Raw genomic sequence first — 26,765 nt, 5'->3', positions numbered from 1 at the left:
ACGAACTTACATATCTCCAAAATGGGCAAGACAACATAAGCAAAAAATCAAAGCTGTACATACAAATATCTTCATCTATGTCCAAGGATGTTGAATTTCCTTGGAAAATACCAAGAAATATTCAGAACTCTGATATTTTGCGTGCAGAAATAAAATGCATAAATTGGGAAAAAGCTTTGTCCCATTGTCCTATTAAGATTCTTCATTGTCATTTTGAAATACTATGATCATTGCAATTTCTTTTTTGTTGCATAAACAAAGATAGAGCATTTCCAATTCTTAGACATTTTCACCTATTAACATCTTCGTGAAATTGTCATATATTTCTGAGAGGATAAGGATAGCCATGGAGCAGGAGTAATAAGGCATGTTTACAATTCTAATACTAAAAATATATAATTTATGACCATGGTCTATGGTATAACAACTAGGAGTAATGCCAGTACGCAAATCTCAAAATGGAAAGACAGTGCAAGTGTGCAACAGTCGAAGGGTTAGCAATCATTATTGCATGGACCATGGCCACACAATTGTGTGGATCATAAATAAAAAGTACATTTTTAATATACTAAAGGTACATTATTTGGAAGGCCTCAGTGGAGGCGTTATTGGTTCTTTGTGTTTCAGTAGGTTGAAAAAGTAAATGAACAAATACTACATTGTAATAGAGCCAGTAGCATTCAAAAAAAAAAGTACATTATTTATGTACATAAGATACATTTTTTGAAAATACATTTTTAATATACAAAAATAATGTACTTTTAATATATTAAAAATGTACTTGATATTCATGCTTTACACAATTGTGTAAATCATGGTCCACACAATAATTTGCCTAAGGGCTAGTTAATGGGCCTTACTGTTTTGAAACCATATACCAAATCCCATCACAGCCCACATAAGGTTTTGAAAGTGATCCATAAAGTATAGTTCTGAATTGTATTGGCAAATTTTACTATAGACCATGCATCAAAATATATCCACACAAATAGTAAACTTAATCAACATTCAATCAATTTTGTACAATATTGAACTACTTTCTCGCATCCAGAAGTTTAAACCTATAACCTTCATATAAGAGAGCAATTTGATACCATTGAATCACAAGATACTTAACAAAGCAACTTGATACCACTGAACCATAAGGTACTTAACACCATGACCATTTAATAAGCATTGAATTGTATCTTATTCTTCAAAATACTTTATTTTTGGGCCGCATAGATCAAATAACAATAATGGGCTTCTTTTATTAGCCCATGGTCAAGTCCATCATAACCTTACGTTGCGATTGGGTGGAGCATGTGTTTCGTACATAAAGCTTACGAATTAAATTCTTGTTAACACTTTCTAAGTTGAGCTTGTTGCATAGAGTTTTTTAGTGTAATTTATCTCTATTGAGTAATTTGTATATCATTACACATGAGTAGAATTTATCTCTGTACATATCATAATGTAATGAGTCACTGTAATGAGTGTGATTCTCTAGTCTCCCATAAACATAATGTCATGGCATCATTGGATTTAATCAATCATCAAATGTAAGCATGCGTGGGATAACACTATGATTCACGACAAATATCGGAATTAAGGATATATGCAACCAAATTAAAACCCATACATATATATCATCAATAATGAATGAACAAAAAAAGTCCCGATATCGTTCCCTTCCTCGGAGGGTTGTCGTCCGTTTGTCTTCATGTCGACGACGTGCCACCCACGTAATGCACTCATATGCAAGTGGTTCCGCGGTTGTTCCATTTATTTATTTCTATTATGAATACAACGTACGGCTATTCATGTTGTCCATTAACCCACTTGCTTAGCCCTATCCATGTCGTTTTCTTGATTGCCTGTTTGATCTGTCATTATATTTTCATGTCCCCCCTTTCTTTTCCATGGAATATCTTGGCGCTTCGTCTAATTAACGGGTACAAAAAAATTATACCGTTGGACTTCATATTTGACGAATTCTTCAATTCCCACCACTTATTGCTCCATTTACTACCAGCCTTAATAGTAGTGTAAAGCAAGTTGGGGCAATTCCTAGTCGAATTGGTTAGACGATTGACTTGATAATCACGTAGGCTTTTTATGCGGGTGGGAACTTACTGGGCAAGGAATTTTAGCTACTTTAAGACCATTATAGTTAAGGCCGTTGTTCGATCACTGAGACTTTGGTGGCCCGCTCTCCTGTCAACATGCCACGACTAAGAAGGCGTCAGTCCCCAATATATGATATTATGATTTTTCGGAGACCTGTGTTTTTGGTGAATAGTTGTCCGAGCTTAGTCATTGCATTAATCCCTTTGTGAGGAGGCACCCCTACTCCTGAAGTTACAATGTTATTTTGCCGAATTTCTAAGAGAGAATTATCTCGTGCCTCGAGATATTTTTTACCTACACACTTGTGTTGGTTTCGGGTATTGGTATATTTTTGTGCGTGATTCCAAGTTTGATAATCTATTGGTCTTTTCGTTTTGAACTGATTAGCTATTAGTAATCTAAGTTGGTTTATCTCTGAACTTTACCCAAAACATACACACCTTCTAGTAAGGGATCATAAATCAAAATATAATGCACTCTTTTTTAATAAGGTAGGTTCGACTTTTCTAATACATGCAGTAAAGTCTGTGTTATTTAACCACCACATAAAATGGCCAATAGCAGTGACCTAATTATGCATTAGATTAGAAACTAAGGAAGTCCATGGCTGCACCTTGCCAATTACGGAGTATATTAGAGTAATTTTTTTACTTAAATATATATATGGCAGGGTCAATTCAAATGTGTACTTAAACACCTACTTTGTACATTTTTGACTTTGATTACCTAGGATATGTGATTATTTTTTTTCAATGAGAAATGAGAGTAGATCTGATTGTTAATTACAAAATAGTAGACAGATAAGATCTTAGTTAACGAAAAAATAATAATAATGATATATATATATATATATATATATATATATATATATATATATATATATATATATATATATTATGCTTTGTATATTATATTCTAAGGAAATGAATGGAATCATCCAACTTTGACCTTTCTAGGCCTAGCTTGCCATATGCCAAGGAATATAATTAGACATTTTTTATTAGTATTTTTTATGACCTGACATTATGGATGACAAAAATTATCCATTATTTGGACATATGTTTATGCATGTGCAGTGGATCATAATACTATGTATATATGTTTCAAGAATTATTTATTGTGGTACCATTTCTCCATTAGTCATTATTATATGTTTCACATTTCATCTGACAAATTGATTGCCAACAACAATTGTTACCTTCCCTCTTGACTTACAACTTGTAAAAGCCATTTGGTCAACGACCAAACAAAACTATAATTAGTTTAACCCATTACCCATCCAGAACTTAGTTAGTATTCATGTAATAAAGTGTACACATATTTAACCAGTTTTGATAATTATGTTTCCTAGTTACACAATAATCAATAACTCATGTGATAAGATTATGGACAAATTTAAATTAGCTCAATGGTTTGAATCTCAGGAATGACTGTGTGGGGATTATGTTTAAAGTGGACAGATCTCTTGTATGCACTATCTGTATTTGGCCTGTTGGCTGAACTATTGAATCACCCGAACACCGGCATTTAATATGAGCTGTCTATTACTCTTCTTGATTTGACTGGTGGAACTGGGGAAATAGTGATTAACTATAGTTTATATGGGGATTTTGGCTCGATCACTAAATTGTTATTCATACTCATCTGACTTCATTTTCATATGCTGAAAAATGATACCAGTTCTGATACTTTTACTTCTTCAATCAGCCATGGTTTTTGGGTCGTCTACATGCAATAGATCTTGCGGTGATGGTTTAAAGCAACTTCCGTTCCCGTTCGGCTTCTCCTCCGGCTGCGAAATCCTTCTGAATTGCACCTCCAACGGAACTATGTCCATCGGCGAATTCCCGGTCTACCAGTTAACTCCCGACACTATAATGATCAATATTCCGGCGAAATGCGGTCGCCGGATTGAAGCCATGAAACCTCTGTTCGGCAAGAACTTTGCCCCCACGTCCAACAACGGGATACTTCTGCAGAATTGTAGCTCGCCGGAGCTGAAGTGTATGATCCCTTCAACCATGATCCAGACGCAGTTCGAGCTCCAGGATTGTGGGAAGGACAATATCAGCTGTTTCTCGGAGCCACATATGACCGGAGGGTTTATTGGATATGAAAATTTGACGGGAACTGGGTGCAAGTCCCTGTTCTCCGCCATCTCCTCCCCCGCCGCCGCCGCTAATACTACGGCGGTTTCTTTAGATATCCAGGTGATTGAGCTGGGGTGGTGGCTTCAAGGGCACTGCCGGTGCTCTAAGAATGCAGACTGCAACACAATGAGGACGCCCGGAGACGGAAAACCGGGTTTCCGGTGCCAGTGCTCTGAAGGGTTCACCGGAGATGGCTATCAGGGTGGCTCCGGCTGCCGGAGAGGTAAATTTTATTATTTTATTCATTTATTTATCACTCCAAAACCAATGATTTAATGAATATTTTATATATTTCCATTCCTGGGTAGTTGGACTTTGACAAGATGGTTTGCTAATAAACGTAGGAGTAGATCATCCAAGTTTGAAAATTGTGAAGAGAGAAACAGACATCATTAATGAATGCTAAAACTAATGGGGGCATCCACTTTGACAAAATGAAAAGATTCAACTATTTTTATGTTCTTCATCTTGGATTCTTGATTCTCATTTCTGTTCATCAATTTAACTTTTTTTGGGTCTCACCAGCTTCAGTCAAAGTCTTCATATATAGTGTGGCAATCATCAACTGTAGAAAGTTTAATGTTTGTTCATACATTTGGAAATTGGAATACTGTTCCTAAGAATAATCGAAAAAACAGAACTTCCCATTCTTGAAATTTGATTCCATTTCTCAAATATTATACAGATGACACAAGATGCAACCCTGCCAAGTACCTGCTAGGCGAATGTGGAGGAAAGACAAGAATTGGTGTTTTAATTGGAGGTAAACCCTTCATTCCTTTAATCATCAGGAGACATAAAAAAAAAAAAAAAAATTGTTTCGCCCAAATAATTAACATTTTGGGATAAGATAATGTATTTTATGAGTTAAAATAATGTTTTTTTTTTTCTTCTGTTTGCAGGTGTGATTGCAGGAGCTGCATTAATGGTTAGTGTAGGGCTAATATGCTGCATAATTCGCAGAAGGTTAGCTATGAAGAACTGGAACAGAAGAAGGCGTGAACTGCGCGAAACTACTGGGATCACCATTCCAGTTTATTCATACAAAGATATCGAGAAAGCCACAAACAATTTCTCAGATAAAAGAAGACTGGGAGATGGAGCTTATGGAACAGTCTATTCTGGGAAGCTACATGATAATGATGAATGGGTAGCAATCAAAAGGATCAGGCACAGAGACACAGACAGCATTGAGCAAGTCACCAATGAAATCAAGCTTCTTTCATCTGTAAACCACCCGAATCTCGTTCGCCTCCTAGGATGTTCCATAGAGAAAGGGGAACAGATTCTCGTCTATGAATTCATGCCTAATGGAACCCTGTCCCAGCATCTGCAACGAGAGAAAGGGAGTGGGCTTCCCTGGCCCGTTCGCCTCGGGATTGTTTCAGAAACATCCCAAGCCATTGCCTATCTCCACAACGCCATGCATCCTCCCATATACCACAGAGACGTTAAGTCCAGTAACATACTTCTCGACTACAACTACAAGTCGAAAGTTGCAGATTTCGGGCTATCAAGATTCGGGTTGATCGAATCATCCCACATCTCAACGGCCCCACAAGGGACCCCGGGCTACCTCGATCCTCAATATCACCAGGACTTTCATCTGTCAGATAAGAGCGATGTGTACAGCTTCGGGGTAGTTCTGGTCGAGATCATAACCGGATTGAAGGCGGTGGACTTCACTAGACCCCAGAATGAAGTCAATCTGGCAGCTCTGGCAGTTGATAAAATAGGAAAGGGGGGTTTACTCGAGATCATCGATCCATTAATCGAGGCAGAGAAAGATGTATGGACACTTTCATCAGTGAACAAAGTTGCAGAAATAGCTTTCAGATGTCTGGCATTTCACAGAGACATGAGGCCTTCAATGATGGAAGTGGCCATAGAACTGGAACAGATGAGGCTGAGTAAATGGGGGATTTCAGAAGATAGCATCATCACAGCATCTTCATCATCATCCTCTCGTTCATCTTCAGATGCCAGTGAGAAGCCTCTGAGCTTTTCAACCATGAAGCCATCTGAGAAAGTGACAGAATCTTCTCCAGTTTCTGTGCAGGATCCATGGCTGAGTGAACAGAGCTCTCCCTCCTCAAATAGCTTCATCAATCAGGCAATGCAGCGATTCAAACGATCGATTTCATTGCCTGTTTAAAGCTGTGAAGAAGATGAGCTTGTGCATGCCAAATTACTTAGCACCATTGTAGTATATATGTTATTAATAGCATAAGAACTGACTCCAATTTTCTCTGTAATTTGAAGGCTTAGCTTCCTGTATGTATATGATTCTTTTCTCCATACAATACATCCTAAAGATTATAGCTTTGCTAGTTTTATGCACACTGGTCTGCTTAAAGATAAGGAAAGGGATGCTTTCTTATAATTTAGAAACCCTATATTATTTTATCCTGTGTGTATATTATTATTATTTTTTGGATACATTAGGTTAAGCTAAATTAATTCTAAGTTTCCAGAACTCCCATATTATTTTAGTGTACTATGCATGTTTTTTTAGCCCTAATTTTTTCAAACAATTAGCAAGAGAACAAAAATTGACAATATAATTTGTATCATATTTGGTCTTGCCGATCAACTATTGCGAGAAGTGCTTCTTTCGAAAGAAGCAATTGTAGTGCTCTTTTCGGAAGAAGCAAATGCAGTACTCCTTTCGGATTTGGCGAAAGTTTACCAATTATATAGTCATGCACATAATTAAAAAATTGTAATAGTCAAAGACCAAATGTAATTAAAGTGTAATTTTCCGAACATGCACAGAGGAAACAAATCATGATAACTCAGCTGAATAGAGAAGCTTGAACCTTTGGTGAGACTCAATTCTAAATCATTATTTTCAAACTTCACTTTTGTGATCAATTGAGCTGTTTATGCTAGTTTTTTTTTTTTTTAATAATTAGAGAAATTAGTAATTGTTATTAAAAATATAGACTAAATTAATTTTACATTGTGACTTTAACCAATAAAAATCACAATGAATTAAGGAAACAAATAAGGTGGGCAAATAAAGATGAAAATTTTTAAGAAAGTCTAACTGGTAAAGTGAACCTTAAGTTCGGACTGGGTAGGGTTTAAGCATTGCGAAACCCCTAAAACCTCGAAAGCGAAAATGGAGCTGCAATGTGCTTGCGCTTTGCTTCACAATCGAGTGTCTGCCCCCAAGTTTTCTCCTTTCCACTTTCACGCCGTGAGTATTTCTACTCTAATTTCTCAATTCTCTGCTTTTTCTGTTTTCTAATGGTTACCTGTCTCAAAATGTTTTGTAAACACTGTTTTGCAGGATTCTCCTTCATCTTCATTAGGGAAACAGTCTAAGAGCCACGTAAGACTGAGGAAGCAAACCCCTCTGCTCCGGTATGAGTTGAAATGTATGTTCTCTGGCTTCCTTTGCCACTTTGGTTTAGTATAAATGCTCAAAGCTAAAGACTTTTTTTTTTTGGTTTATTGATTTCTTATCTGATTTACAGTGAATTCTTGGCCAAGGAATGGGGCAATAGTATGCCTGTCTAACTCAAGCTCATCTGTGAAGTTGAGTTCCTCTGAAACAGAAAATAGAAGTGTGGCTGCTAATGGCATTAGTGGGTGGGAACCATTTCAGGGTAAAACAGGTTGTGTTTCTTTTGCTGGGCTGACTCACCAATTGGTGGAAGAAAGAAAATTGGAGTCTGCTCCTTCTGGGGAAGAAGCTCAATCTTTTCTGTGGGTTGTTGCCCCTGTTGCACTAATCTCGTCGTTTTTGCTTCCCCCATTTCTTGTTTATTTTGCTGTTGATGGCATCAAGAATGAGGTTTTCTCAGGTAGTGTGAATGTGTGATAAGCAGTACCCATTAGTTACAGCAATCTTCATTTCTTTGCTGACGTTTGGTAGTTTTATTTCATATTTACCGCCTTTTTTATGCAGCATGAGAATTGACAAGTAACATTATATTTCATGTCACCTTAACAAGGGCAGTCCTTTATAGTTGGTTACTGAGTTCAGTGTTTGATGTTTATGCAGAAATTTTGGCTTCATTGATCTCAGACGTTATGTTCTACATCGGATTAGGGGTATTTCTTTCTGTAACTGACCAAGTTCAGAAGCCATATCTGGAGTTTAGTGCAAAGAGGTGGAGCCTGATAACTGGCCTTCCAGGTTATCTACCTTCGGCCTTCGTTGTAATGGGCATTAAGATAGCTCTCCCGCTTATTGTGCTTCTTGTCACCTGGCCGGTGCTTGGTACAACAGCCTTGGTTGGAATAACGCCTTTCTTAGTTGGTTGTCTTGTTCAGTATGCATTCGAGAGGTATCTTGGACAACATAAATCGTCTTGTTGGCCTCTAGTCCCAATTATTTTCGAGGTATTTTTTCTCTCAAACTAATCTAGATTCAGTTGCTTTCTTTCGGAAGTAAAAGCACAGAGAACAACACATTCTGGTAATGCATGCAGGTTTATAGGCTCTACCAGTTGAGCAGAGGCATGAGCTTTGCTCAGGATTTAGTGTTAGCCACGAGAACGCTTCCTAATGTGACAGATGAGTTCATTCAAAGAACTGCAGCATTGTTTTCGCAGATAATGAGTTTCCAAGTCTTAGGTGTGGTTTGCCTTTGGTCTTTGTTAACCTTTCTTCAAAGACTCTTTCCTTCTAGGCCTGTTGCTGAGAACTATTAGCATTTGCAGAAGATGCAGTTTCCTTTTTGTGTCTTTTGCTGAAAAAGGATTTTTCTGATTCAAGTATTTGACCCTATTTTTCATAGTAAAAGCATTTTTAACAGATGATGTTTGTCTCCAATTTCAGAATAACATAACACAGTAAGATAACAAAGATTCAAGAACACTTCAAAATCAAGAACTAACAATCTGAAAATAGTTAATCTTTCAAATAACTGTATTGAGTATTTGAGTTATTTATAGTAAAGATCAACTTGGAAAAGTTCGCAAAACTCGTTGAGTAGTGATTTGTAAGCAATATCCATTAGTTGAGAATCATCAATTTTATTGCATGAATTGGAAGAAACTCCACTCTGCAGCTCCTTTATGCTTCCAACTCGATGATCCTGTATTCCACAGGGCACTATCCGTTGAAAAGCTGCTAAATCAGTGCTTACATTGAGTGCTAGGCCATGGAATGTGATCCATTGAGAAACCTTAATGCCAATGGCAGCTAGCTTCTGATCTCCTGAAAGAACAAGACATACATATTTCAAAAACATGCAGCACTGAAAAATAACATTAGAAGAGCTTACAAACTAGAAAGAGATTACGGTCTTACCAACCCAAACACCAGTCAAACCTTCAACCCGTGAAGCTTTGATAGAAAACGATGAAGAAAGAGCTCGAATTATCACCTCTTCCAGTGCCCTGAGGTACCAATGAAGGTCCATCTTTTGGTAACGGAGATTGATAATAGGGTACATAACTATCTACAGAACCACAATGTATAGATTTCAGAAACAAATCACAGATATCAATTCTTGCTCTCACATCTATAGAACTGCAATGTATATCTTTTTCAGAAGAATTTTTTCCACTTTTGGTCCCACGACTTTTAAAACTTTGCCACATTTGATCCCTCTGACCTAATTTCTGGACACCGGACCAAATAAATTTCAGAAACAAGTCCCAAATATCAATTCATACTCACACACATCTATGAAATTAGTCTGTATAATCTTTGAAGTTAACAGCACATAGCAAAGTCTTGAGGTTATCACTTATCAGAAATGGATCTCAGAGGCCTAATTAATCATCATCCCTACATCAATGCCAATGCAACAGGGCAAGGCTTTCATCAACATCTAGATTTAGAGCCTAACTAAACTGAAACTTTCAACCCATTCAATCCAAAGTTTCAATAATTGAATATTAGCTTCTACTAAGATACCCCATGGTATACCAAGAATTTCTCAACCACACAAAAATGGCATAGGAATAAGTTAAACTGTGGCGGGCAAAGCAGAATGCACCTGGCCAGGCCCATGATATGTAACTTCGCCACCACGTTCCGTTCTGTACACATCAAAAGGAGCATTCTTTTGATCAAAACGCAAGTATTCTTCTGAACCGGCAGCTCCCAAGGTATAAACCGGATGGTGCTGCAAAACAATCAGGCTGTCTACAAAATCTTCATTTCTTTGAACCAGTGTTTTTCTCTCCTCGACAATGGACTTCTGCAACGACCAGGCATCAGCATAGGGGACTAGCTCCTTGTGCATATCATAGCACTCGCAGCTGGTTTTCAGGAGAAAAAGAAACACCCACGAGTGAAAAAAGCCACGCACACCAAGCGTTCGAGAGAATTACGGACAGAAAAAAATTACCGTCTTTTAGCTTCAATCTTGAATGACGTTGATCTTGAGATAGTGACAGAATCGGTGCTTCGGTTTTTCTTACATGAATGTATAGGTGGCCGAGTTAGAGTTGCGCAGAAACCAGAATTTGGCAAGACAATCATTTTCCGCACATAAACAATCAATATCAGCGGGAATTGTAGTCCATTGTGTTCAACTCCTAGTTGAAATCAGCGAAAATCAAATGTAAAACTAAACAAATTTTGCGGTGATTGTTCAAGGACGGAGCTTTCAAAGCAAGAATAAAAAATGGGCCCTTTTGACTTATGGGCCTGTACATTTGGGCTTCATTCAAAAGGGCTTGATTTACTCCGAGAGAGATCTGAACCTTATATGGAGTTGTTATACCATGGACCAGTGTCCACATTGCAAAGTGAACCCTGATCCTAAACGACGTATAAATTGTGTATTTTAATTTTTAATTATTGAAATTGTGAACTTCTAGAACATAAATTGTGTTTTTAAGTTAAAGCACATAACAACTGTAAAAAGAAATTTATATAAATACAATAAGGGTCATCAAATTCTAATGTGTTAATATTATGTGACTGCAGTATTTGAAAGGAACTTGTGAATACAAAATAAGGTAATCAATTACATATATGTTAACCAGTTAGGTTGGCGTGAGTGATCAATTTTAAAGGCGCATCCTACAGTTAAAGCATACTTAAGCTTGACCAAAAATTCATTATTTGTGCATTATGCATATATTACCTGTGCATTGTGTAGATCAAAATGCCTTGTGTTTAAAGCTATTTAATTAAACAATTTTGTTGATGAATAACCAATCAAAATGAATGTTTTTAAAAATAAAGACTAAAAGCTTATAACACTTATAAATTAAGACTAGGACAAAAAATGTGGTTAGAATAAACCCACACCTCCATTCTAAAGTAGGGTTAAATTTTTTTTAGTTGGCCAAGTAGATGAGGAATAGAACCGAAAAGAAACAAGATTTGATGGGAACATAGTAGCATCTTCATGAGACCACAGGCGGGCGTCGGCAGCACGTAACCGCGGCCGGCGGGCGTTGGAAGTATTAGGAGACGGTGTGGTTTTCTCCATGTAATATGGCACGTGACACAACAAAAAGGAATCATTTCTTGGAATCTCCAGATTCATATTTCATAGTATGACTAAGCCGACGATCCACAGGAGTCGACCAGTACAATTCTAAGGAAAGATGTCAAACGCCACGTGTTCGGCTATGGCTGCTTGTGGCCCTACTCGTTCAGTTGTCACGTAAGCCGCCGAGTGTAAAATAAAGGAAAATTCCATTATTCCTACCCCCCTTGCATGCCAAGAAAAGTGAAGAAGAAGAAGAAGCAAAGAAAAAATTGAAAAGAAAGTTAATATGCCACGAATCTTCTATATATGCTCCCAGCTGCCAAAAATCTGGGAAACAGAAATCCACCTTATTTATACGACTTTTGGGCTGTGGAAATTTTGTAATAGCTAGCTAGCGACTAGTAAAGGAAAGGCTAAAAGTTGGAACCTTTCCAAGCTAACAACAATGGCAGCCACTGGAAGACTGCTAAGAACATCAAGGCCGTGTGTGGGTATTGGAAATTCTCAATCTTGTTATTCTTTCTATGGTCCAAAAGGCTCTTCTGCTAGATTTGTAAGCAAAGGTGGGTTTGGAGGGGAGAAGGGGATTGGAGATGGTGAAAAACAACCTAAATCAGCAACCAAGGTGGTCGCAGCTGCAGCAACCTCAGCAAGTTGTTTAGTCACTACTCCAGAGCCCAAGACAGAGAAAGGGTTGTTGGATTTGGGTTTTTTATTAGGAAAGATCTCAACTTTAATGTTTCAGAGATTGAGAATGATTACCATCAGACTGCCAAAGAAATTGCATGCCCAGATCTTGATGGAGAAGGTATATATTGTCTGTTTTCTGGAATTGCTAAAAGAATGTGGGCAACCAAATGAGTAAATGAGATCTGGGTTTTAATTTGCAGGCTATAGTAGACTGCCGATTCTTTACTTGGTTTGCAGTTGCAGGGTCTCTGCTAGGTTCAGTTCTGTGCTTTTTTGAGGTTAGTTCTTTCTTAATTGGTTGTACAAATTTCAAGATTGCATGATCGATCTACTAGGAAATTAAACTGAAGGATCTGTAAAAGGAAATGATGTTTATTTGCAGGGTTGTTACATAATCGTGGAATCATATTTCCAGTATTTTCATGCAGTCTCACAACATTCAAACCAAGCCCATCTTGTGCCCCTGTTAATAGAAGCCATTGGTATATATATTCCATTTCCTATTCAAAGCTTAGATTTGGGATATCATGGAAACCCAGAGAAGTGAATCTGTATCCCCTTCCTTGCAGACATGTTTTTGGTAGGAACAGCTATGCTTACATTCGGGATAGGACTGCATGTCATGTTTGTTGGATCAAACAATTCTAAAGACCAAATGCCACATCTTCCAGGCTCACACTTGCTTCCTGCTCTCAAGGTAAGAATATTTCATTATTGAGACAACCCAACCAAGTTGATCAGGTTGTTGGCTTGATAATCACTAGGTTCCAAGTTCGACGCCGATTGAGAATGGCCTATTATTGGCCTTCTTGGCTTGAGCTGTTTATGGACAACCTAAGTTGGTTTACCCCGAAAATGATGTTATGGTGATTATTTTTGCGTCTCTTATAGAGTCTCCCGGAGAAGGTTGGAATGCGGTCAGTTATGCAGGCAAAGTCGAAAATCGGGCATGCTGTGATAATGATACTCCAGGTTGGGGTGCTGGAGAAGTTCAAAGAAATACCTTTGGTTAGCAGCTTGGATCTTGCTTGTTTCGCCGCAGTTGTGTTTGTTTCGTCGGCCAGTGTCTTCCTTCTTTCCAAACTTAGCACCGGAACCGCAGCAGCCGATACATAGACAAGAAAAAATGCTAATTATGTATGTGGCTGTCGGAGTGTCGGGAAGCCAAAAGCACTATAGAATAATGGATGTAAATGAGAATAGGAATCATTTATTTTGTTTATTATTTCAACATTTAATATAAATTAAATCAAACATTAAATTTTCAAAAAAAAAATCAAACATTAAAGAAATACTCTATATGTTTCATTTTATTTGTCAAACTCACTATCTATGGGTCAAAACAACTTTTTCTTCGTTGTTTATTTCTAATAGCATTTTTTTATAATTTTAAATTTTGTTTTGTTTGTTTTTAATAGTACTTTTAATATAGTTTGTAAATATATACATTTTATATACTAATTTTAAACTTAATATTATAAAAAATTAAATTGTAAATAACTTCAGTCAAACTTCATTAATCAAAACAATCTATCAAGTATAAGATGGAAAGAATACTATAATTTGAAATAATTGCAGCCAAATTGATCATAACATTAACTTGATAATTACAAAATTTCAAATTTTATTTAAAATGTGAACAGCCTAATGACCTTGATTAAGCCGATCAACTATGAACAACTAGGTTGATTTACCTCATTGTAATCATTTATCGACTAAAATTACAAAGTAAAATTTACCCAATGCAACCCTCGAGATAGTAATTAACTAATTATGGAAAAGAAAGTAGATACAACTTGTCTTCACAAGTAGAAATGATACTCCGTATAAATTAAGCCAAGAAAGATATACACGTACAAGTTCTACTCAACTGGCTCTGGTGAAACTACACCGTCTATTACAAGAGAAGTTTTCAAAAAAAAAAAAAAAAAAAACATTACAAGAGAATAGACCCAACAAATATATAAAAGAAAAAAAAAACATATACAAAACACAACCGAATGCAGAAGGCACATCTACAAGCCCCTTTTCCCATTCTCCACAAAACAGAAAAGAAGCCGGGAGTTGTGTAGTCTAGCGGCAAGACTCGGTCTCAAGTTCAAAAAAGAATATAACTAAATATACAGGACAACGAATACGGTTACATAGATGCCAGGATTCCTTTCATTTCTGTAACAGACGGGATGGCCTCATCACCATAAATCTTAGCTACGAGCTGATGAAAACTGTCATACTTGTCCAGAAACTCCTTCTGCCAGAAATAAAAATAGTTTTCAGTAAGATGATAAACAGAACATTGTTTTTGGATATCAGCAAACAGGTATCCAGTTTACGACATATACCTTGCATTTATCCCACAATGAAGGCAACAACTCATCTGAGGTTAAGTTCTTCTGCAATCTCTTGTACATCAAAGTGATGGACTTGTCAACCTGCACACCCAATCTATGATCACCAACATCTTCAGATCTAGAGTTGTAAGAATTTATTAATTGACTTACCCCTGATAAACTAGATTTGACAACCTTCCGAAGATCCATCTTAGACAATCCAAGCTGGAATGGAATCTGAAATTTTTAAACATATCAATACCAGAATTTGGCTGACAGCTACTGTCCATAACTTGTGGAGAACATGGACAGTAATTCAGTTTAGGCAACTAACCTCTTCTGGTGTGATCGTGTACATTAAATCCTCAATTCTTTTCGCAAATTGGAAGAGTCTCTCAAATTGCTGCAGAGAATTTCATGATAGGCATCCTTAAAAAGCAAAACTAGGGCATGAAGTAATTTGCACACAGAACAATTTAGAACAAAGTGGAAGGAAATAATACACAATAATTTATGAAAGTTGGTTGACGTACATTATATATAATCACATTGATGTGACGTGTACAAGCCTGTTCATAAGACTCACTAGCTTGGTGATAAAACCTTGCTAAAGTGGGCACAACATTGGCCAGGTCATACAGACTGCAAGCAACTATCTCCCATCAGCATTTTTATGGTAATGGTATCAGAATGATGTATTACAATACCCAATACATTTAAGGTGCATCAGTAGGAGATTACCTATTCTGAAATGCAGCATAGTTCTCTAAAAGCATAATGTCTGCATATTTTGGCTCAGCCTGAGCAATTTTGTCTAAAGTCGCAAACATTGTAGAAACCTGCCACACATTCCCAGAAATAAGAGTTAACCTCAAGAAGAGATAAGTTTCAATTTTTTAAAAAAATAAAGTTAAAAGTAAATAGAAACCTGCCACACACATTCCTGGAAATAAAAGTTAACCTCAAGAAGAGATAAGTTTCAATTTTTTTAAAAAAATAAAGTTAAAAGTAAATAGAAACCTGCCACACACATTCCCGGAAATAAAAGTTAACCTCAAGAAGATATAAGTTTCAATTTAAAAATAATAATAATAAATAATAATAATAATAATAATAATAATAATAATAATAATAATAATAATAATAATAATAATAATAATAATAATAATAAAGTTCAAAGTAAATAGAGACCAACCAAGGCAACCATGGCCTGTGGGGAGCCAGGGCACATGATGTGTGAACATTCAATACATTTGTAATGAATATTTTCTTAAAAGATCAAAAGTGAAAAATTAGTTTAATCAATGTGAACTTTTCTTCAGCCAACAGCCATATACCATGATACACCATGTTTGCATTTGGGCACATGGCATTATTACCAGGTATTGATAATAAAATTAAAATTAAAAAATAAAAAATAAAAATAAAAAAAGAGTGAAAAGAATTAAAACCATTCCAAATAGAATAGAGAGCAATGCTAGAAATGCTTTCTCCAATGCTATGTTGTTTACGAGAACTAGACCATAGAAAGGGTTATATTATCATTTGAGCTATTTAGAAGAAACCACTCCACTCAAGAAAGAATTGACTATCCCATTACTGATCGTCCTGAACCACTGTACCATATCATTTTGTGGCACCCTTGACAGGAGCACCAAACACTACAGAAAATAAGAGAACTCACAAATTTAGTGTATGCCTGATCAACCAAGTCCCTTGACTGTCCCTGGATATATTGCTCCATACGGGTTGCAAGTGTAGCAAATCTATTAAGAAAAAGTACACAAATCATAATGTACATCAGAGTGCAGGAAATATAATTTCATAAATCCAATTTCTTATAGATTTCAGTGAGATCATATTACTATACAGCTGAGGATACAAGCATGTGCAAACAAGATTAAGAGAAAAAAATACATCAAATAAATGAATACAAGTACCACTTAACCCTATCTCAAGACCATTTACTAAAAATAATGAAGAGAGCGGCATTTAACTGATAGTTCAAAATACTTGGTAGTGAAAACAAGCATAAAAGTGGGTGGTGAAGTAGCACCCTTCTTTCCTACAAGAAAAGGTTATGATTATTATTGTTATTGCTGTTGTTATTGTTTTTACATCAGTGTGGAATGGGGTAAAATAAATTACATTTGAACTCTAAGTCTAGAAGGCTTCACACCTCAGCCAACTAAGCCAAGGAGCATTGGTGGAAATAAAATATGTCTCCTATTTATGTTTCTCTCTGAAAATGGAACCCCTGTAGAAATGATTTTTTCCCCACAACTGGGGTAAGAATGTATAACATCTTGCCCTGTCTGATAGTCAAAAACTGAATAACCGAAAAGTTTGACTGCCATATTCCTGAGGACAAAACGGAATATATTTTACCTGGGTATATATGACAAGACCCCCAACTGTCGAACGTTCCGCTCATTTCTTTCAATCTGGTGACAAGCTTCATCTACAAACTGCAATGCAAGCATACAAAAAAAAGTACATGGATAATACTCATAACCTCTGAATGTTTATTATAAGACCATGTGTGTATAGGTACATGCATAAAAAGATGCAAAAGCTTACACGGCTAAACTGCATAGAAATTCTAGATTCCAGGTCATCAAGCAAGATACGAACAAACCCTGCTGCATCAGCTTTCTGACCAGAAATATACCGTTCTGTGATTCCATGCATTGATATGCAGCGTAAAGGATCAATCTTGTATGCCCAATCTACCACAGCATAAAAGTCTTCCTAAAGCACATAAAATCAAGGGAAAAGAGATTCATCTCAGGATATATTCAATGTCAGAATATTTAACAACAATCAATTAAGAAATTGTTAAAACTTAAAAGAAAAAAAGTCACTTGTATTCCATCAAGCAAATCATGAAGTGAGTCATTTAATGCTTCTAGCTCTGATGAACTTTTGCCTGCAAAAAAAAAAAAAAAGGTGCACAGTTTAGTAGTTCCATGGATGAACTTTTCAGCTTATCAACTACTATAACTTTTTACTGTATTTGGATAGACTTATGAAAAGAGTTTATTGCTTTTGAGAAACTGTTTCGAGTTTATCTTCATAAGCTATTTCAAGAAACTTATTACAATAAGCAGAAGAGCAGCTTTTCAAATGCCAATTGAAATGGCAAAACCATAGTATTAAGTAGTCCATTAGCCCCCACCCTTCCCCTCCCCCTGTTCTCTCTTCTAGAATTGCAATGATACTATCCAGCTTAATACAGTGAACAAAGTCTAAGACACATGCACTCAACTTGGACAAATAATCCAATTGGGGCAATGGATGCTAAACCAATAAATTAGTAGTCCATTCTTCATATATAAATAAAAACTAACGAATAAAAACATTAAAAGGGAGACGAAGTACCAGCTTTGTTGTCATTATCATCAATATCCATGATGCCTAAATCATCATCATCATCCTCATCTTGTACACTTTTATTGCCATTGGCAACTCCTCCTGGAGGAACAAGTGCAGGAACTCCAAAGCACATAAAATGTGCAAAGAAAGAACTCTGCAAAATTTAGGAATACAGGTTTAATTGAGACTCAATAATAATACACAATATGTACAAGTCAGCACTTAGGGATGCACCCCACAGAGAATGCTGCAGAAAGTCAAAGTGTAACCTCATCCACAAGTAGTGGGATAAATATTGTAAGCATTTTAGCATATGCTTCTGACACAGTAGAAGTGTCTGCATTATTCACACTCTGGCTGGAACCTGTGGAACCTTCAAGCCATACAGTTGGATTTCTTGATGCCTTTGTACTTGCACGAAGTTCATTTGCAAACTCACGAGCCTGCAAAGAACCAACAGCACAATGTAACAAACAACACCATAGACCATAGTTTTCCTAAACAGTCAGACACACTAAAATGCCAAGAGTTTACTCATTCTAGTTGGCAAATATGATCTCATGAGAGATTCTAAAAAGGACTAGAAATGAACAATGCATTATAAATTAACAGAAGGCAGACCGCAGGCGTTCAAAGCAGCTAATAGCATTGAAAACTCAACAAATGTGAGTAAATTTCATTCTTGGTTCTAAATGTTTAAGCTAAGTTTCAATGGTCCTAAAAATGCTCTAATAGTTTTAATTTAATCATGAATTTATGCCATACATTCCAATTAGATGCCAATAATATTTCCAACCAATTATATTACAAATGGATAAGGAAAACTTGATATTTCATAAATATATGCTTTTGATTTGTTTTCAACATTATTTTCTACTTTTTCATTTTTAGTTCTCTTTCCCTTCTCCCAAACATTCTCATACAATTAAATAAATTTGCTATTGGAATACAAGTCTGGATTTTTTTTTCACCTGTTAACTTCAATTCCTTGTCTTCTCAACAATAACAAACATTTGAAGGTTCACATACATTTGGATTTTAACTATGTATAATTTCTTCCAAGAATCTAAAACTTTGGCCCTTCCTGAATTCTTTTCTTTAAATTAGTTTAAAGAGCAAATATGGACATTTCTCTTAGTAAAAAAAACACAAAGCTCTTAAAAACATGTGCAAAGTGAACAACATTATAGAAGAAGAAAAAGAATGAACTGAGTCAAATTTCTCATTATTCTTACATAACATGATCAATAAGACGATAAAAGAATGGTTGTTAAGATGAAAGAAAGTTGCAGGGTTGGGTGTAGGTGACTAGCTGGTAGACTAGGCCACTAGGGAATGGGAGAGAGAATAACAAAGATGAAGGGGAAGGTGTGTGTGTGTGCGTGCGGGTGGGTGGGGGGGAGGGGGGGTGGGGGGTGAACTTATGTTACTAAATACCAAAGTTGTCCTTGTTCACATGTTAAAAAATTGGCCTTCAAATCTAGTTGAAACCAATCCCATATATTAAGGACGAAACTGAAACTATAAAAAAACATTCAGGACCAAATTGAAATTTAATTTAAACTTTAAGGACTAGGAATGAAATTACTCCAACAAATGTAGGCAAATAAAAATCAAAAACTTTCAAGATAATTTCACAAAGTTCATGAGCTAACTTACCTCACGGCGCAAAAGCAAGTTAAGGGATGTACAGTAAGCTTTTCTTAGAGGGCCTAAGCAGTTCTTGTCAAGGCTCTGCACATGAAAGATAATAATTAAATAAAAGAACATGTGTTCTATAACTTAATGCAATTATATAATACATCCTTATCTAACCTTCAAGTGTTGTAAAAGTCGAGCATACGTCCGACACTTGTATCGTAGATCGGCATGGTCAGGCCTTTTCAATTGCCCACGCTGTTAAATTACATGATGAGCAGTTCTCAACAATATAATTATGGAAAAATAAACATCATGACCATAAAATAGGAGATTTTAGGAGACACTGAGTACCTGAGAGAAGTAACTCTTATCACTTATCATGAAATCAACCAAACTAGAAAAGTAGTCTCTCAAGAACTCAGAAGCTCTACGAACAAAAGTAGTTTTCAATTTGTCAAGTTCTGCTTGCTTCTCTTTTACCTATTAAGAGGTTCAAAAGCATTTTCATAAGCAACTTACAATTTTCTTTACAAAATGAGACACATATATAAGATCACTGGTATGGCAAAATGACATTGCTCAATGCAAAGTGAGGTTTCTGGAGGTAAGGAAAACTTGAATTAACAACACTTGTACAAAGGTTCAAACCTTCCAAATACATAAATAGACCCTAGCCTTGAAATGATTCAATTGAATTTTAGGAATTGACTGGGTAACATATACAGGTCAAAGATCCTGTAAATACTTTACATAGAGCATGACCATTACTACCCTTTTTTTTTTGAGTGCTACAACCATTACTACCTATTTCACTAAATAATTCAACAAATGTCACTAAATATTAGCTATTCTCATTAAGAGGAATGCACACCTAAATCACTATTGTTTTCTCTACATTAGTTACAATGTTATTTATGCCCAGTGCTGAGAAATGAGCCTTTAAAGGAGAGGTAAGAGAAACTAATATAATATGTACATACAGCTTGCATTTTGGCATAGCTAGGATCCAAATTAGGTGCTTCAAGGCCACGTAGAGCATTGGTCAACCATTCGCAAGCTTCAATATTTTGAAGCATGCGTGCTTCATCAAATGAACCACTGGTTAAACTTGCTGCATACTGAGACAAGGAAAATTATTAGGCAAAAACATAAAAGCATTAGTAATCAGTTGTGTAATCTGTACTAAAGAAAAAAGAGAAGCACCTCAGAAGGAATTCGTAATTTTTCAAGAAGCTTATCAAGTTGCTCAATCAATACTTCATTGTTTACTGACTGCATTTCCAACTTGTTATTGCGGACTTCTATCTGCATAAAGTACAAAGGAGGGCAAGCAGATAAATCACTTGCATGGGTGGGCATATGAAATTAGATATGAAATGCAGAAGTTCCCTACCGATTCGATGTCTTCTCTCATGTGTCTAAGTTTTAAATTAAAGATGCTCAACCATTCATCCATGTCTTCAACACAACTAGAAGCAGATTCAAGCCCCTGTAGTACCTGTAGAACCAGAAATATACAATTAAGTTTAATAATAATAAAAATAACAATAATAGAAGTGGATACAAGCAACTTTGTTTCAAAGGCATTGTTTTATGATCTAAAAAAATTAAACCTAGGGGGAAGATATGAAGCATGACTGCATGATACATCAGTACTGACAGTCCCTGAAGCTATATGCATATTATGAATTAATTTCATATTTTAAAAATTACACATGGACATGCAAATACATATTACAACATTGTATATAAAGAAAAGGAGTAAGAAGCATGGAACTAAAATATAGGCAGCAAACTGATGATAACACTCAAAAAATTTGCAATTGTCACCTCATCTATTAAAGGCTCATTCTCCAATATGGCATGGACATTTGCTGCTTCCAAAGCTTGAAGTTCTCTCTTCATCCTCTCAGAAAATGCCTCAGCTTCACCAATGCCAATGACATAACTGCAGATCATACATGATACAACTCTAGACATAGTCAGAACCATGTTAAGATCAAAGGATAAACAATAAGGAAGACTTTTTGTAAGATACAAATTAAGTGGGCTTGTATCCAAATCTTTAAAATTTGACAATGGAAAAGAAGCATAGGATTTAGAAAAACAAAGTTCAAGACAAGTGACCAAAATGTTGTGGGTGGGGGAAGTACTACACTTCCATGAAACAATATGCAACTTAGAAGAATTATTTTACACAAGAAAAAAAAAATTAAATAAAAAACAGATATCAGATACTACAGTGATAAAGTGAAATTGTATCAGAGTTTGTGTGTGTGTTGAGAAACTACAGTGTTTTATAATAAACAGCAGCAAAAACCGTTACTAGAATGTAGTTAGAATGCAGATATATCCCTTTTCTCCTCCTTTGTGCAGTAATAAACTTAACTATAGAACTCAAATAAACTAGCCACTATTTACTTCACTCCAATATCCCAGGTCATACTGAGACTTGAAAAAGTAGAGGCTCCAAAAAGGAGGCATATGAAGTATAAATGCCATTTAAATCTCTAACTAAATCCTGAGAATAAGTCACTTTTAGGAAAAGAGTGAAAAAAGTTACATACGTGCCTAAAAGAGCCTCCATATCCTCCTCCTCAGCTTGCGACACAAGTTCCCTTTCAACAGTCACTCTCATGTCATCTTCTGCCTCCACGGCAGCCACAGGCATAGCTTGAAGGTTACCACCTTTTTGTTTGCTAATTACAGCAGGTGTATTTTCCTGCATTAGATGTATACATATTAAGGCTATGATTGTAAAACTAATTAATAAGTGCAGGTTTCTAAGACAGGAGGAATAAATATAATTTTCTAGACACGAATGTCAATCATTAGAGAGTAATTTCTTTTGGAAAGTGATATACTAAAAGACAAATTTTTAAATAATATGCAACATGATTGAAGGCTTGAAGCAAGTGAAGAAAATTTTAATGAGCACCTTCGCCCAAAGTGCCATCTCTACCACGTCTACCCCAACAACCTTTGGGAGACGGCCCAATACATCTTTGCAGAGGTTTAAGATGCAAAGCAAAAGGCGATTCCTGAGTACATAAATATTTCACTGGATTACTGAAAAGATCAACATAGAACTATCAAGACAAAGTTCAGCTACTCAAATGAGATACTGCACCTGTCATCAACGTTGCGCATTGTCCATTGAGGGGGAGCTACAGATGCACTTCTAAGATTATCAAATCCCTATAGCAATGAGATCATCAAATTAAGGATTTTCAGCTGGGCAGCTACATATGGATATCATTAATTAAGCCAAAATTCACAGGAGAAATAACAAAAGGTTATGAAATTAGAATCACCAGAGTAAATGTACAGCCACTTGGATCATTAGTTACAACCTCCACCTTTGAAAGATGCTTCAGCTTATACAACTTGGCAGGCTAAAGGCACATAAGTAATTATATTGTTAGCTTAAGCATTGATTTAAAGAAAATGTGCTTGACATGAATACATTTATTCAAGACACACTTATTTTTAAACATTTAAATCAATATAAACTGCTTTTGACGAGTATTATCAATGGGTTCAGAGAGGCAGAGACATACATCCTGGTTGGAAATTAGTTATTACCTGCAACGTTAGTTCATTGTATTAGCTTAAATGCCAGCCAAATTAGTTGTCAGCTATTTAAATTTGAAAAATGATATAAAAGGGCATGAGTACATTTTATCGTTGATAATCATTCTTTTTTAATACTCCGTAACACTTTTAGATCTTTATGAGTTTATTTTTATGAGAATATAATTATTTAATTAATTATTTAAATAATTAATTAATTAAATAAATAAATAAGTGAAATTTAATAATTTATTATTTAAATATCACCTACCAAAATATTAGGCAATGCATTTAAATTTTCACAACTTATGAGTAGGGTTGTCATTTAACATATTTGACATTTATACTACAAAAAAAAAAAAAAAAAAAAAAAAAAAAAAAAAAAAAAGCTCCTCAAACAAGCTTTTTCAAATTAGTATTTTGAGCTCAAACAACTAATTTTAAAAATTGTTACAACACACAAAAATTATCTTTTTTACCCAGACAAACCTCTAATTCTGCTTCAAAAAGCAAAAAGCTCTTTGCCAAACGGGAAAAATAGATTTGTTGATTACTATATTTGAATTAGAAATACAACAGCTCTGTTTTCAAACATACTAACTGCATAAAAAGGTAAAAACAAAATAAGTTTTCATTTCATAATTTTAAAGACCATCGGCAATATTAGAACCTATGTTAACAGTTTCATGCCAATATATATATGCTATAATGACTAAACCATCGATATATTTTATATACTAATAATCTATGAGTTTACATGTAAGAAACTGATTAGGAAAATCACCAAATAAATTACTAAGAAAAAAAGGTAATTACCTCAAGAACACCTCCAGTGGAATACTTTAGCACACGTAGAAAAGCTCTAGTCTGCTGACCTTTTTCTTTTGCTGCATAAGCCACAAGAAAGGGTTAACTAAATAAATAAAAGCAAAGCTAATAAATTGACAACTGGAATAATTGTACAATAGAAATATATCAAAGCACTCTATAATCAGGGAGGGAAATAAGGAAAATGCATAAAATATAGCTCTAATTGAGGTGGATGTGAAGGAGTATGCGAAAGGACCATATCAGAAATGACTTCATTTAAAGCAAGGTGGAGACAATTTTGATTAAGATGATTCCTATAAGTGCATCACAAACTTTAAGATGTGCCAGTTTGCAACAGTGATAATGAGTAATGAGAGATACTCCGTAGTAGATAAGGAGGAACACCACAACTTGGGTGGATATTGGATAAACTCAAAAAAGTAATTAGGATTGGAGTTCAAGTGCTCAAGGTCTTAGTAGAACTGAATGGAGACATAGCATCAAGATAGTCTACTGTAACAAGATTAGTATTAAGATTAGAGTTTAGTAGATTATTATTTATTTTTCCTTCACTATATCAAACAAATATAACTGGAACTTCTTACAGATTATTGAACTTAAAATCGGCAAGCTTACTGATTGACATTTATATCCACTACTGGAATTTCTATAGAAAGCACAAAACAATTATCTGAAATACAGATTTTAACTTTCAGTCCCGTTATAATCAAAGCAAGGCGCCTATCAAATGCTAAAACCATAGCTATAAAACTCCAGCATAACACAGACATTGTGAGCACTCCGATGTAAACTGTCATTAGTCTCTTACAGTACAAGGCTTGTATATCGGGAATTAGAGTCAGATCACGGCGCAATTGAAAATGTGAAATACCGTAGAAAGACGGAAATCGCGTACCGGAAATAGCTAGAACCCTAGGTTTGGCCATTTGACCGCGGCCTAACTTGCTTCCCGGTTTGCCCCAGATCCCGCGGCTCTTGGCGACTCGGATCGACATTAAGACCGTCTGCTTGGTGCTTTCTATCACCACCTCGCAGGCTCTCCGGAGCTCCTCATCGTCGGCGCTGGATTTCGCCATTCACTAACTAATCTCTCTCTCTCTCTCTTCCGGCCTCCTAGCTCGCCTGCAATAAGGAGAATTGGACAAGGTGATCCTGAATTTTCCGGGAGAAATTCAGTCTACACGAGTCATTGAAGACCACTTATGACGATAAAAGAAAAGTACACGTATATCTTTGCCCGGAGCTTGCGCAACGCTGTACTTTCACAATGAAAAACGATACCGACAGCTACTACACGTACCATTTCATACATTTTTTAAAATATATTTATAGATAGGTTAATCATGTAACAAACATTGTTTTTTTCAAATATGTACACTTTTTTCTTAGATCAATTGGAAATTGGAATTAGGAGTGATCAAAAACACAAACTACAATAATGAATACTCTATGAGCACAACTCTCCTTGAATTCTCTTAAATAATTTGTTAGAAAATGAAAAAAAAAAAAGTATATTCAAATACAATTATACATAAGTTAAGACTTTATAAGGGATGCACACTAAAACACTAACAACTTCGCATGCTTTCACTCAACCTACAAATTAACAATAAGACACAAATAACAACTTCATCCAACTTGGTTAATTGAAACGGTTTATTAACTTTATTGATTTGAGCTTAACTGAGTAATTTATAATCATTGTCAAAACTATTCACTTACTACTAAACTTTGCCCACTCACAATATACAAAACCATATGAAATGTCACATTATTAGTTTTTACTGTCATACTCTGGACTTATATTCTTATAAATCCCGTTTAATTCAAATTATGTGGTAATTTTTAATAATTTAACATTAAAAAATATTATCAAATTTGTAATTTATTCATTGTTTTTCTACATCTATATAATACATTCTTACTTTTTAAATGTTTTCACTTTCACATCACATTATAATATAACAACAAAATAATAATAAAATAAATAAATAATTTTTTTTTTAAAGGCCGTCATTTACTTTGCAAGCTTGCATTCCAGGTAAACACATAATAATAATAATAATAATAATAATAATAATAATAATAATAATAATAATAATAATAATAATAATAATTTCCACACAGACTTCCACATCATCTTGCAAATGCCAACATTAATGGGATAAAGATAGTATGACCGCATAAGGAATTGAGGTAATATGAATCAATAAATAATTAAAAATAGAGTTAATTATATTTGATGTCCTAGATTTATAGGTGGCAAATCACTTTTAATTTTTTTTTTTAACATTCATTTTTGGTTATAATATTATTATTATTACATTATCATTATTAATTCTTTATCAATAAAACAATTTAGATGTTGTTAAATACAATGTCATTTCGACATTCAATTATGATTTTTTTAAATAATAAATAAACTTAAAATTGTAGCAGTCAACCCACTTTATATTAAAAAAAAATCAAAATGGCCTTATTTTTAAAGGCATTTCAATGATTTTATTAATGGAAAAGCAAAAATGATCATGTTAGAATAATACTAGGATCAAATGGCAATATTTCGATTAAAAAAAAAAAAAAAAAAAAGACTTGGACTACCACCTATAAATCTATAACAAAAAATGCAATTAACTCTAAAAAATTAACTGTCAT

At 35.2% G+C, this 26,765-nt stretch overlaps 5 protein-coding genes across 6 annotated transcripts; 3 read left to right on the top strand and 2 right to left on the bottom strand.

Annotated features, from left to right (window-relative positions):
• Nucleotides 1–3,680: 3,680 nt before the first annotated feature.
• On the top strand, nt 3,681–6,599 carry LOC109169695 (wall-associated receptor kinase-like 14). The gene is made up of 3 exons (XM_019318564.1): nt 3,681–4,482; nt 4,945–5,022; nt 5,162–6,599. The coding sequence occupies exons 1-3, from the start codon at nt 3,780–3,782 to the stop codon at nt 6,412–6,414; spliced, it is 2,034 nt and encodes a 677-aa protein (XP_019174109.1). The 5' UTR covers nt 3,681–3,779; the 3' UTR covers nt 6,415–6,599.
• A 695-nt stretch (nt 6,600–7,294) lies between these two features.
• On the top strand, nt 7,295–9,026 carry LOC109169665. The gene is made up of 5 exons (XM_019318527.1): nt 7,295–7,461; nt 7,555–7,642; nt 7,742–8,071; nt 8,272–8,612; nt 8,702–9,026. Exons 1-5 carry the CDS (start codon nt 7,384–7,386, stop codon nt 8,921–8,923), a joined length of 1,059 nt encoding a protein of 352 aa, XP_019174072.1. The 5' UTR covers nt 7,295–7,383; the 3' UTR covers nt 8,924–9,026.
• Nucleotides 9,027–9,070: 44 nt separating this feature from the next.
• On the bottom strand, nt 9,071–10,846 carry LOC109169667 (plastidial lipoyltransferase 2-like). 2 transcript variants are annotated; one of them, XM_019318528.1, is made up of 4 exons: nt 10,573–10,846; nt 10,219–10,483; nt 9,525–9,675; nt 9,071–9,431 (listed from the first exon to the last, which is right to left on the bottom strand). In XM_019318528.1, the coding sequence occupies exons 1-4, from the start codon at nt 10,704–10,706 to the stop codon at nt 9,157–9,159; spliced, it is 825 nt and encodes a 274-aa protein (XP_019174073.1). In that variant the 5' UTR covers nt 10,707–10,846; the 3' UTR covers nt 9,071–9,156. The 2 variants fall into 2 exon arrangements, with proteins under 2 accessions (XP_019174073.1, XP_019174074.1); XM_019318529.1 differs by having other exon boundaries at nt 10,219–10,485; nt 10,570–10,651.
• A 746-nt stretch (nt 10,847–11,592) lies between these two features.
• LOC109169728 lies at nt 11,593–13,621 on the top strand. Its single transcript, XM_019318618.1, has 5 exons — nt 11,593–12,478; nt 12,561–12,638; nt 12,743–12,842; nt 12,930–13,057; nt 13,252–13,621. Exons 1-5 carry the CDS (start codon nt 12,116–12,118, stop codon nt 13,474–13,476), a joined length of 894 nt encoding a protein of 297 aa, XP_019174163.1. The 5' UTR covers nt 11,593–12,115; the 3' UTR covers nt 13,477–13,621.
• Nucleotides 13,622–14,156: 535 nt separating this feature from the next.
• LOC109170204 (exocyst complex component SEC3A-like) lies at nt 14,157–25,365 on the bottom strand. The gene is made up of 25 exons (XM_019319203.1): nt 25,006–25,365; nt 24,096–24,166; nt 23,021–23,101; nt 22,837–22,904; nt 22,645–22,747; nt 22,274–22,428; nt 21,537–21,654; nt 21,100–21,204; nt 20,910–21,011; nt 20,687–20,824; nt 20,058–20,186; nt 19,881–19,961; nt 19,725–19,799; nt 18,335–18,508; nt 18,072–18,219; nt 17,555–17,619; nt 17,271–17,441; nt 17,079–17,158; nt 16,375–16,456; nt 15,432–15,529; nt 15,224–15,332; nt 15,025–15,093; nt 14,862–14,927; nt 14,703–14,792; nt 14,157–14,611 (listed from the first exon to the last, which is right to left on the bottom strand). Exons 1-25 carry the CDS (start codon nt 25,184–25,186, stop codon nt 14,501–14,503), a joined length of 2,670 nt encoding a protein of 889 aa, XP_019174748.1. The 5' UTR covers nt 25,187–25,365; the 3' UTR covers nt 14,157–14,500.
• Between the last annotated feature and the right edge of the window lie 1,400 nt (nt 25,366–26,765).

The sequence above is a fragment of the Ipomoea nil genome, unplaced genomic scaffold, assembly GCF_001879475.1.
Source record: "Ipomoea nil cultivar Tokyo-kokei standard unplaced genomic scaffold, Asagao_1.1 scaffold3321, whole genome shotgun sequence".
Taxonomy (NCBI): domain Eukaryota; kingdom Viridiplantae; phylum Streptophyta; class Magnoliopsida; order Solanales; family Convolvulaceae; genus Ipomoea; species Ipomoea nil.
This window is presented reverse-complemented; position numbering and strand designations above follow the sequence as displayed.

Excerpts from the sequence above, each read along its gene's own strand:
- LOC109169695 (XM_019318564.1), top strand. The coding sequence starts at position 3,780 with ATGATACCAGTTCTGATACTTTTACTTCTTCAATCAGCCATGGTTTTT. Across the intron at positions 4,483-4,944 it reads TGGCTCCGGCTGCCGGAGAG|ATGACACAAGATGCAACCCT; the intron begins GTAAATTTTATT and ends AATATTATACAG. Across the intron at positions 5,023-5,161 it reads AATTGGTGTTTTAATTGGAG|GTGTGATTGCAGGAGCTGCA; the intron begins GTAAACCCTTCA and ends TTCTGTTTGCAG.
- LOC109169665 (XM_019318527.1), top strand. The coding sequence starts at position 7,384 with ATGGAGCTGCAATGTGCTTGCGCTTTGCTTCACAATCGAGTGTCTGCC. Across the intron at positions 7,462-7,554 it reads CTCCTTTCCACTTTCACGCC|GATTCTCCTTCATCTTCATT; the intron begins GTGAGTATTTCT and ends ACTGTTTTGCAG. Across the intron at positions 8,072-8,271 it reads CAAGAATGAGGTTTTCTCAG|AAATTTTGGCTTCATTGATC; the intron begins GTAGTGTGAATG and ends ATGTTTATGCAG.
- LOC109169667 (XM_019318528.1), bottom strand. The coding sequence starts at position 10,706 with ATGATTGTCTTGCCAAATTCTGGTTTCTGCGCAACTCTAACTCGGCCA. Across the intron at positions 9,676-10,218 it reads CATATCATGGGCCTGGCCAG|ATAGTTATGTACCCTATTAT; the intron begins GTGCATTCTGCT and ends GTGGTTCTGTAG. Across the intron at positions 9,432-9,524 it reads TTTGACTGGTGTTTGGGTTG|GAGATCAGAAGCTAGCTGCC; the intron begins GTAAGACCGTAA and ends TTGTTCTTTCAG.
- LOC109169728 (XM_019318618.1), top strand. The coding sequence starts at position 12,116 with ATGGCAGCCACTGGAAGACTGCTAAGAACATCAAGGCCGTGTGTGGGT. Across the intron at positions 12,843-12,929 it reads CCTGTTAATAGAAGCCATTG|ACATGTTTTTGGTAGGAACA; the intron begins GTATATATATTC and ends CCTTCCTTGCAG. Across the intron at positions 13,058-13,251 it reads ACTTGCTTCCTGCTCTCAAG|AGTCTCCCGGAGAAGGTTGG; the intron begins GTAAGAATATTT and ends CGTCTCTTATAG.
- LOC109170204 (XM_019319203.1), bottom strand. The coding sequence starts at position 25,186 with ATGGCGAAATCCAGCGCCGACGATGAGGAGCTCCGGAGAGCCTGCGAG. Across the intron at positions 19,800-19,880 it reads GACTTTTACAACACTTGAAG|AGCCTTGACAAGAACTGCTT; the intron begins GTTAGATAAGGA and ends TTTCATGTGCAG. Across the intron at positions 18,509-19,724 it reads ACTTGCTTTTGCGCCGTGAG|GCTCGTGAGTTTGCAAATGA; the intron begins GTAAGTTAGCTC and ends GGTTCTTTGCAG.